At 37.8% G+C, this 11,672-nt stretch overlaps 1 protein-coding gene across 4 annotated transcripts in view; it reads right to left on the reverse strand.

The window, feature by feature from the left end:
• The window catches only part of Usp9y (ubiquitin specific peptidase 9, Y-linked), a 144,819-nt gene extending 136,018 nt beyond the window's left edge, over window positions 1–8,801 (reverse strand). For 2 of the 4 annotated variants that reach the window (XM_063280594.1, XM_039100657.2), the window contains exons 1-2: window positions 8,454–8,797; window positions 3,300–3,430 (exon numbers count right to left, since the gene is read on the reverse strand). In XM_063280594.1, the coding sequence (XP_063136664.1) occupies window positions 3,300–3,395 (96 nt within the window). In that variant the 5' untranslated portion in view covers window positions 3,396–3,430; window positions 8,454–8,797. 4 annotated transcript variants of the gene reach the window in all.
• Between the last annotated feature and the right edge of the window lie 2,871 nt (window positions 8,802–11,672).

The following is an 11,672-nucleotide window of genomic DNA, read 5'->3' on the forward strand; positions in this document are numbered from 1 at the left end:
CTAAGATCAAAAACTCAGGTGACAGCAGATGCTGGCGAGGATGTGGAGAAAGAGGAACACTCCTCCATTGTTGGTGGGATTGCAGACTGGTAAAACCATTCTGGAAATCAGTCTGGAGGATCCTCAGAAAATTGGACATTGAACTGCCTGAGGATCCAGCTATACCTCTCTTGGGCATATACCCAAAAGATGCCCCAACATATAAAAAAGACATGTCCTCCACTATGTTCATTGCAGCCTTGTTTATAATAGCCAGAAGCTGGAAAGAACCCAGATGCCCTTCAACAGAGGAATGGATACAGAAAGTGTGGTACATCTACACAATGGAATATTACTCAGCTATCAAAAACAACGACTTTATGAAATTCGTAGGCAAATGGTTGGAACTGGAAAATATCATCCTGAGTGAGCTAACCCAAACACAGAAAGACATACATGGTATGCACTCACTGATAAGTGGCTATTAGCCCAAATGCTTGAATTACCCTAGATGCCTAGAACAAATGAAACTCAAGACAGATGATCAAAATGTGAATGCTTCACTCCTTCTTTAAAAGGGGAACAAGAATACCCTTGGCAGGGAATAGAGAGGCAAAGATAAAACAGACACAGAAGGAACACCATTCAGAGCCTGCCCCATATGTGGCCCACACATATACAGCCATCCAATTAGACAAGATGGATGAAGCAAAGAAGTGCAGACCGACAGGAGCCGGATGTAGATCGCTCCTGAGAGACACAGCCAGAATACAGCAAATACAGGGGCGAATGCCAGCAGCAAACCACTGAACTGAGAACGGGACCCCTGTTGAAGGAATCAGAGAAAGAACTCGAAGAGCTTGAAGGAGCTCGATACCCCTTATGAACAACAATGCCAATCAACCAGAGCTTCCAGGGACTAAGCTACCTCTTAAAGACTATACATGGACTGACCCTGGACTCTGACCTCATAGGTAGCAATGAATATTCTAGTAAGATCACCAGTGGAAGGGGAAGCCCTTGGTCCTGCTACGACTGAACCCCCAGTGAACGTGATTGTTGGGGGGGAGGGCAGTAATGGGGGGAGGGTGGGGAGGGGAACACCCATAAAGAAGGGGAGGGGGAGGGATTAGGGGGATGTTTGCCTGGAAACCGGGAAAGGGAATAACATTCAAAATGTAAATAAGAAACACTCAAGTTAATAAAAAAAAAAAGGAAAAAAAAACTATAAGCAAATTATCAGTTTTTTCATTAGATTCACCAAGAAAATGGAAACTGAAATAATGCAGACATATGAACACTACTTTCCAATTTCACAGGAATAAGAAACATTAGAAAATAATACTAAGGACTGTATTCCAACAAACATTTTTTTTCTAACAATTTTAATGAATCCCACACTTCTAGAACCTTTTCCAAGATGAGTTGTGAAGAAAATTTGAATAGATTTAAAATCTCTGAGAGTGCACATGGCTCCAGCTGCATATGTAACAGACAATGGCCTTGGTGGGCACTAATGGTAGGAGAGGCCCTTGGTCTTGCCAAGGCTGGACTCCCCAGTGCAGGAGAATGTCGGGGAAGGAGAGGGGGAAAGGTGTGGGTGGTTGGGGAGGTCACCCTCATAGAAGGGGGAGGAGACTGGGAAATGGGTAACATTTGAAATATAAATTTAAAAATCCACTAAAAATAAAAGAAAAAAATCTCTAAAGGATCTAATACGAGGTACACAAATATGAATCATACTTCTGACCAAGTATTAAAAGTCTGATTTTGTGAAGTATGCAGGTTATAAATTCCTATTGAATCTAAGGATATATAATTCTTTTTGTCAAATAATCATAATGAAGATGAGAGAAATATCCCATCCATATTTTCAATTAAGAAACATATTTTTGTATTTCAGAGGGGAACAGCCACAATTTTAAAATGTTCCAGACCATTCTGTTCACTTAGGTTGACTTCAACAGATAGTTTTTGTTACCCACATAGTAGGATTTAGAGCACAGTGTAAATGTCCCTGGAAAAGAGAAAGATATCCAACCATACCCCTTATACACGAGAAAAAGAAAAAACCTGCAATTCCAGCTCTCTGTAACCAATGTTATACATGAGATAATGATTAAGGAAAATAGCACTTGGGAATGTAAAAGCTCATGAGCAAAAACGAGCTAAAACATTGAAAATAACCATTGCTTTATTTTCCTCGAAACTAACCATTACATCAAAAAAAGTTAAAAAAAAGTTTGTTTCCACACAGTGTGATCACATTTCATCTACAAATTTCAAGGCATACTGAAGAGTTGGGGTGTAGGAGGAAGGAAATTAAGTATGAACAGAAATTAGGATCATTAGGACTGATACTGTCCTAACAACGGCACAGCAATAGCAAGGATTGTGAACCCATCAGTCTATATATTTGAAACGTTAAGGGATCTGAACAGACAAAAAAGACAAGGTGAGAAAAAAATGTAAGCCGAAATGAAATTTTTAAAAAAAGAGATAAAATATTATATAGAAAAAGTTTTAACCCAACAATATTCCTGTCCAAGAGAAGAAAGGGACAAATATGGAGCAGAGACTAAAGGAAGGGTCACCAGGGGGCTGCACTACCTGGCAATCCATCCTGTCTGCAGACACTGTTGTTGTTGCCAAGAGGTGCTTTCTGATAGGAACCTAACCTGTTGTGGCTGTTCCCTGGGAAGTCAACTGATCAATACAGGTGTGGATGCTTGGAGCCAACCCTCAGATTGAGCTTGGGGACCCCATTGGGGGAGCTGGCAAAAGGACTAGGGGAATGGAGGGAAAGTGCAACCCTGTAGGAAGAACAATGTTGGCTGGCTAGATCCCCCAGTGCTCCTAGGGATGAGACCACTAATCAAGGAGTGTAAAGGGAGGGGCCCATAGCTCCAGATACAACAAAAAAAGTAACAAAAATTAATTCGGGTATAGCTTTGCCTCAGTTCTAAAACTTTTATTTTTCCTAAGGTGGAAAATCCTGGAAGTAACAGTTCCTACAATTTAAATAAACACATTTGTGAATACCATGACTAAATTTTGTAAACACATTTTTAGTTTTTAGTAATTTACCAATTACTATAATTAATCAATTATAATAAATAATTTTGCTCTCATATTCACAATTATCTTTAGACATAAAACCACAATTCTATGTCTTACGAACATAGAACACTTAATTTTTTCCTATTTCTAACAGCATAGTCATTTTTCTTTAGTGTAAGCTTTGATGATTATAAATTATTTGTAACATAATCCAATTGTTCATATCCTATGGTCCCTAAAACAACATGCCATCATCTTACCTGGTTCTGTTGGAAAGAAGGCTGAGATTGCCCATCAGGAGCCTGTCCCTGGCTCTCATTCTCTCCCACTGGAGAGCCACGAGTTGTGACCGTCATGTCCCTTTTTTAGTTTCTTTGTTTATTCATTTGTCCTAAGAGAAGAAATTATAATCTACTTACAAAAAATAAAGTATTACCATATGCCATCCCCTAAAATCTCCAATTTAAGAACAATTATATTGATATTATTTTATTTAAAACTAGGAAAATAATGAAAAAGGTAAGTAAGGACTTACTACAACTTTAATGTAAATTCTAAATTTAACCAGGTCTCTACAATCAGTAGTACAGAATTATAAAAATGAGACAAAGGCAAAGTTTAATTTCAGTGATAGTTTAAATCTCCTTGATAGGGTCATATCATTATACTGGCTGTTCTACCAAGGAAAAAATTTTGCTAGTTCTTAAGCGGAAGGCAACGTATATCAATTAGAATCCTCATGTATTATTTATGTTGGGAGTTCTTTGCAACAAAACCTTAAAGTACTGATTTAAAAGTCACAATAATACTTAGCCCAATGATTTGTAACTAATACTATAAATATGAAAATAAAATTCCTTGTTGTTCGTTTAAGTGAATTCTAATGAAATCTAAGTCTGGCCTGAACAGGACTAGACCAAATATCTAAGGCCTACAAGTTGGCATTTCTTGAATATACCCTTGAAAACAAAATGTTTCATCAAATAGCAAACAAAGTTTCATCCCACAAGACAAGCTCTGAAAACAAAGCCAAACTCACAGATTCCATTTGTCACCTGCTTTTTGTTCACTTGACCAGAGTGGGAAAGCTGGGAGGTTACAATTCTTAGAAGAGTAGGATGGGGTTTAGGCAGCCTGCATTGGGCAGGTAGCCAAGCTGCCATGGAGGTAGAGGCAGAAGCAGCATAACCCTGGCCAGCCAGATGTGTGTATCCAAGATCCAGTAGTGAATGATTTTGGAGAGAAAACTCTTTAACAAGTATTATATCTCAATAAACACAGCAGCTTTCAGACAACTAAACAAACCCAAGCCGGTAAAAAGGAATGATCTGACATTTATCTAAAATAATAACAACTGATACGTTCACCTAAAGGAAAACACGAGCACAAAACTAAATCCAGAAACAATAGAAAGAGAAAAGCCAAAGAAAAAGGCATTGATTGGGAATATACTTGAAACACTTAACAGTGTTTTAGAAATCATGTGATATTTTGAATTAATTTTTCTCCACAAATATTCAAATAGATTTGTCTTTATAAACAGAAGCACAGAAAGCAAAAGCAATGTCATTTTCATATAAATGCTAAGCAAAGTATGATCACAACCTGGAATCTAGCTTTTGAGTAAATTACAAAAATGTAAACACTCAATCTTATTTACTAATAGTAATGAAAAAAGGTAACCCTAAGAATAAGTTTTTTATAGCCTTAAACATCACTGAGGTGAAAATCAAACCTGAGTTTTTCTTTGAAATAAAAATTGCCAACTTAAATGTTATTCTAGAAAAGTTCTAAGTAAAAAACAGAAGGAAAGAAGATGCACACATATCTATGCACATTATCTCCATAGTACCAATTTTATCTTATAAATTCCTACTTTTGTTTTCTAATATATGTAATCATTCTAGTAATCCTATGTAAAAAATTTAAAACCCCATTATCTTATAGTTTTTATTGCTTCAAAAACCTGAAAATTTAAAGGTTTTATAAATTTGGTGGTGAGGGGGTTAAACTTGCTATTGGCTTAATTCTGTTCTACAGAGAAACTTACCTGTTTTCTTAAATCAAAGAATATCTCTTTCCCTTTTCATTATATTACATATAAAGCACATTAAATCAATGATTTGTAATGGTGTTGAAAATGATTTCTTACAGATGTATATGCAAAGCCCCTGTACAAATTAGGGAAGACAGAACTATTATTTCTAACTATCTGTGTAACTCTTTTCAGGACAGATCTATTTTGCTGTTTCAAAAACAAAATCCCAAATATTCAATTCATTATACAAAGACTCGGAAACCAGACACTGAGATGAAAACCTACGAGCTCAGAGAAGAGAGAGCGCTCTGCTGACTTTCCTATTCCACTGTCCTCCCTGAAGTAAAAAGTTCCCTCTCCTCCTCCATTCTGTCTTAAATACCTTTCAATTCAAAGACCCTCATCTTTCTTTTTCCTGGATTTTCTTAGTTCACTTCCTGTCAATTGGTTGCTTGCTCTGTCTCTTGACCTATCTTTAGCTTTATTTACCTTGTTTACTGAAAGCTCTTGGGTTAAGGTATATGCTAGGGCTGAGTTGCACCACAACAACCTATTTACAATATACAGAAAGCTCTTATCCAAAAGGTGTGTATTAGGGTTGAGCTGGAAAATTCTTGGGGTTCAAGTGTGATCAAATATTCTACAAAACATTTTGTCTATTTAAACTACAAATTACCCATAGAAATACATGTAGAGCCTATGAAAATGAATAAAAATATATAGAACAAAAACAAATGAAAACGAGATTAAAGAAAGAAATTACAATGGCAGGAAACAAAATATAAGGGAAGTAGTGAATGAAAAAAATCAAAGGAAAACAGCAACAGTAAAAATATTATCAAACAATAATAGAAATGTAAATAAATTAAAATATTTGGTCAAAATACAAATAGTCTGAATGGATTTAAAAATATGATCTAACAAGATAAATCTCTTTTACAGACAGAAAAAATCAGAATGAAAATAAAAAGGGGGGAAGGAATAAGGGACTAATGGATTGGGCAAAAAAAAATCATTATGTTCCTTTTCTTTTGAAATAAATCCACAAAGACAGAAGGAGGCATATTTAGGCACAGAATTAGCAATAAATTTAACCAACTTTTAATTTTTTTCAATAACTTATTACACCTCAATCACAGCTCCCCTCCTAGTCCCACCTTACAAATTCCTCCATTACCCCTCCCCTTCTCTTCAGAAGAAGCCCCTTGTGTACCAACCCTTCTTGACACATCAAGTCCCAGAAGGACCACTAAGCACATCCTCTCTTACTAAACTGCTGAGCCATTTCCCTAGCCCTAATTAGTTCCTTTTCTTCATTTAATTTATAAACTGAAAAATTTTAAAGTTTCATTTACCCTTTCTTTTTTAAAATTTACTCTTACTAGTTTTTTATTCATTTAATATCCTACTCACTACCCTCTTCACAGTCACTCCCTCCCTCAACCCACCCCCCCATTCCCTATCCTCTCTCCTCTTTTTCTGAGAGGGTGGAGCCCTTCTGGTTATACTCCAACCTGCCACACACCACGTCTCTGTGAGAGAAGGCTAGCTTCTAAATTTAAAAAAAAAATATATTCTTTTCTTATAGATTACATCCCCAACTACAGTTTCAATTCCTTCTGCCCCTCCCATCCCATCCCCTTATATCTTCCCATCCACTCGCCTCTTCAGAAAAGGCAGGCCTCCATATCCAGCAAATGGCATACTAAGTTCCAATAAGACTATGCATTTCTTTTCTTAAGTCAGGATGAGGCAACCCAGAAGGAGAAAAAGGGTCCCAATGTAGGCAAAAGTGTCAGAGGTAGCTACCTCTCACTGTTAGGAGTCCCACTAATCACCCAGCTTCACAACCACAACAAATCTGCAGGGGGGTAATAAAGAACACTTACAAGTTCCCAGACTCTCAGTTCACTCTGTGAACCCAGAGTCCATGTTAGTTGACTCTCTGTGAGCAACTTATTTTTAAGCTGGAAACAAACAAAAAACCATTTTGAACTCACCCTTGAAACACCAAGGACAAATACTTCAGGCTTTCATTCTTCACAAACTTAAAAAATAAAGTTAAAAGTAATAAAGTGTTAAAAGTAAAACTGTACAGGTGAGCTTTGAATTATGAATAAATGTAGATTCATATTTACAGATGCCAAAAATGTTAATTACATACGCAGGAAAAAGTAACGTTAGTTCTTTTAGTTTTTCAAAGTTAGGCTTGAGATTACCGCTACTAGTTGGCATTTTTATTATATTAACTTAATGGTGATGAGTCTCAGGAAAAGATAGTGAAACTTTAATTGAATAGTTCTAAATTCATTTTTAAAAGTTGAGAACATTAAAACACCTCAAATTTTTTATAAGTAAAGGTAGACAAATGTTCCTTGGATTTACAAGATGAACAGCTTAAACGGGCAATGTTGTTAAAAACCACATCACGAACACCTAACAATCTTTGAGTTAAAAAGCTCGAACAGAAAATGTAAACTTTTGGCAAAAATGCGGTTAACATTTCCATAAGAAATCACGAATGTGAAACTTTCACTTTTAAAATATGATAAAATTTAGTTTTCACAAAACATTATACAAATCTTATTCACTCTATACGAGCAATAGAAAAACACATGATGACACATCATTGAAGTTAGGTTTATTGCTAGCCAACTCGTATTTTTGTAGGGATATTAAAAACCAGGAGGCACATTGGCCAATTTACGGAGAACTGTTTAATTAAAATATGTCTCCTGGAAGGGTAAAATCGCAGCTCATTTTTCAGGCCAGCACATGGAAAAGTCGTAAACAAATGTCGCTTGGTCATTACCAAAAATCACCAAAAGCACTCAGTTGTAAGTAAAGACATCAGCTAGGCAAAGAACAAAGATGAGAAGTTTTACAGCTATTAAGCCGCTTCCAGATTAACTCAACACAAAACGGAAAAGGAAAACGAGAGGCAGCCATTTTCCACCTCCTTACTCAAACTATTCGCATCAGCCTGACTCTAAATCCCACTCTTAGAGGGGCCCCTTCCTGTGTTGGTCCTTTTCTTTTAGCCATGGTTTCTCTATTTCCGACACCAGTACTTAGCGAATGTTCTGGTCAGAAACTAGTGAAAAATAAACCTTAAGTTCCTATGTACCAATGAGACCAGGGAAAAAGGTGATTGGGTAAACTCGAGTGTAAAATGAGGGCAATAGATACAAGCCACTGTTTCACTGTTGTCCTGTCCGAACATTCAGAGATTTGGGTTTCTCTGAGACTGGGCGCAAGAGTGGCCGTGTCAAAAACCAGTTTCCAACAATTCAGGAACTGTGGCCGGCCTACGCCTTTGTCACAGAGGGTTCTCACTGGTCCCTATTCTTTCTTTTCCGGCAAAGGAGCCGCTTACCGTTTTCCCCGTCTTGGGAGCCAGAAGCTCTAATCGTAGACTTCCGTCTGTAACTGAAGGGCAGGTTTTCCGGAGTCGCCTCAGATTTCTCTGGCCGTTATGGCTTCGGTTTCTTCTGATCCCTGTTCTGAGCCTACGACACCCTTATGACACCACAAAGTGACCACCGACGTGAAGGAAAGGTGGCGCCCAGCAACGGCAATCAGAGAGAGAACATGGCGGACCCAACCGCTCGACGCTGAGAAATGAAAACTCCCAACAGCCTTAGCGCCACGCAAAGGCTCAAGGGATCTCAACGCCTGCAAAGCCACGCCCCTTAGCCCTTAGCACCACGCAAAGGCTCAAGGGATCTCAACGCCTGCAAAGCCACACCCCTTAGTCCTTAGCGCCACGCAAAGGCTCAAGGGATCTCAGGGCCTGCAAAGCCACACCCCTTAGCCCTTAGAGTGCCACGTAAAGACTCAAGGGATCTCAACTCCTGCCAAACCCCACCCCTTAGCCCTCAGGGGCACGCAAAGTTTCAAGGGATCTCAACGCCTGCAAAGCCACGCCCCTTAGCCCCTAGGGTCACGCAAAGGCTCAAGGGATCTCAACGCCTGCAAAGCCACGCCCCTTAGACCTTAGCGCCACGCAAAGGCTCAAGGGATCTCAACGTCTGCAAAGCCACGCCCCTTAGCTCTTAGCGCCATGCAAAGGCTCAAGGGATCTTAGCGCCTGCCAAATCCCGCCCCTTAGCCTCTAGTGCCACGCAAAGACTCAAGGGGTCTGAACACCTCAAAGCCACGACCCTTATCCCATTTTTAAAGAGGCCCCATCCTATTGGTCCTTTTCTTTTAGCCATGATTTCTCTGTTTCCGGCACCAGCACCTAGTGAATTTTTTGGTCAGAAATTAGTGAAAAGTTAACCTTCAGTTCCTATGTACCAATGAGGTCACTCAGGGAAAAATGGTGATCAGATTAACTTTTTTTCCTGTGTCCTTTTAGGTTCCTTACACGTTTCTTGAATTACACAAGTATGAATTTAAAAAGACACCGGTAGGAAGCTAAGTTTGGATTTAAAGTACCTCGGCTGTTGCTGCTGTTGAGAAGTTGGGCTGGCTTATTAATGAAAGACGGGGACAGTAAAGAAACTTAAAGAGCAGCTCCATGGATGAAAATACCCGCCCCCCCACAAAGTTTATTCCGAATGGCCAAGAGTGTCTGTTCTTGGAAATTAGAGAAAAGTAATGGGTTGGAGGTAGAGAAATTCCTTGTTTTATATGAGAATGGATACTTGGGAGAAAGGCAGCCTGTGAGTTGGGGTGTGGACTTGTGAGAGGGACTGAGGGAGTCTAGAACTAGCAACATCTTTAACATGCTAGTAGTCATAATAACCATATGTTAATGGAAATCTGTGTGTTCCTTTTGCCAAACATAAAGAGAATAACTCCTTTGAATGACTAGGAAGTTTCTTCAAGCCCGTGAGGAAAGGACAGATTTCATCTAAGTGATCAACCTTGAAACAGGAATTTCTTGGAGGTGCCTAACATCTTACAGCATCAAAATTAAGAGATGGAATTTGTTAGCATATTATTGCAAACAGTATACTGTTTTATATATATATATATATATATATATATATATATATATATATATATATATATATATATATATATATGTGTATAACATATGATGGGGATATATTAGGGTTTTCTAGTGTAACAGAACTTAAAGAATAAATTTCTCTTTATATATTATATAATATATCCCAATAAATTTAGAATATATATTCTCATATTAATGCTATTTATATATGAACTTTTATTATATATTTATATATGTATATAAATATATATAAAACAAATATCTCTATACAAATATATATAATTATAAACAACATAACATATACATTTATTTCAGATGATTGAATTTATATTTAAATATATGTGAATATATTATATATGTTTTCTAATAATATATATTTATATAAAAAGAGATAAAGAGATTTAGGAAGTGGTGATCCCAGGAGATCCCACCCATCTCAGATTTTTGTTTATGCTTACAAAGGCACACAGATTCCTAAGTTCAAACTCAACCTGGAACACAGGAAATTTAGGTCCTGGTTCAGGCATGATAGAAATGGCAGGATCCCACCCAACTATTTTGTTGTGTGCTTAACAAAGGCAGGCAAAGATCTGAAATATTTTTCAATGTTAAGAAAAAAGTGTGTAGCAAGCACAAGGCCCTGGATTCGACTCCCTGCTCTGGAAAAAAAAAAGAACCAAGAAAAAAGTTTGCTTGCTGTCTCCTAAGAGTCAAAGTGCTGGGGTCATGGGATGCTGATTCTTATGATAATCAAAAGGGAATCCAGACTAAATGATTGGATTAATATGTTATATAAAAGATGGGGCAAGAGATGAGCTATCTAGAGAATTTTTTAGAATGTTCAGAGAGAACTCTTAGAGAACTGTCTTGAGCAGAAAACAAAGGATCTAGGGATCTCCAGAGAAAGCAGAGCAAAGAGAAGCAGTCTAGAAAGTGGTCTCAACCCTGGCATTAACTACTAGTCATTTATTTCACAATTATATATAAAATTTATACTAATAAATCTCTAATAAAATAGCTTTAATAAGCTGTAAATTTATATGAAAGAGAATAAATATATGAGATTTGTTAGAATAACCTTGTCATTGTCCAGTTAATCCAACGATAACTAGATGTGGACAGGAAGTCCAAGTTTCCATAGTTATTCAGTACACAGACTGGATATTTCACTTGATCTTAAGTAGACTCTAAAATTGAAAAGGAGTAGGTTCTAGTGAAGGGATGGACTTACTAGCAAAGAGTGCTAGGTCTCAAACCAGAGACTAAAAGCTGAGTTTGATATTTAGCATATCAAAGCAGACACTGGCCAATGCCGCTTCCTGCTCTGAACTCTCCAGGCCACATGCTGCACTGCCCTTCAAGCTGCACTGCCCTTGTCCCAGATGTCCTCCTCTTCCTAACAGAAACGACTTTGGCTACCAGCCTTTTTTTTTTTTTCAGTTTTAGCCCTCCCATTATCCTGGCTCTTATTTTTCTTCTCCATTCTGCATCCTCTCTTCTCCTCTGTGCCCTTTCATCACATGGCCTAGCTCAGTGTGTCAGGAATGATTGACTGTTCCAGTTGCCTCTGTCTAGTGACATTTATAGTAAAGCCTTTACAGTGAAATGCATAGTAAAGCCTCAATGCCTGGTTAT

This window comes from Rattus norvegicus, chromosome Y (assembly GCF_036323735.1).
Source record: "Rattus norvegicus strain BN/NHsdMcwi chromosome Y, GRCr8, whole genome shotgun sequence".
NCBI lineage: Eukaryota > Metazoa > Chordata > Mammalia > Rodentia > Muridae > Rattus > Rattus norvegicus.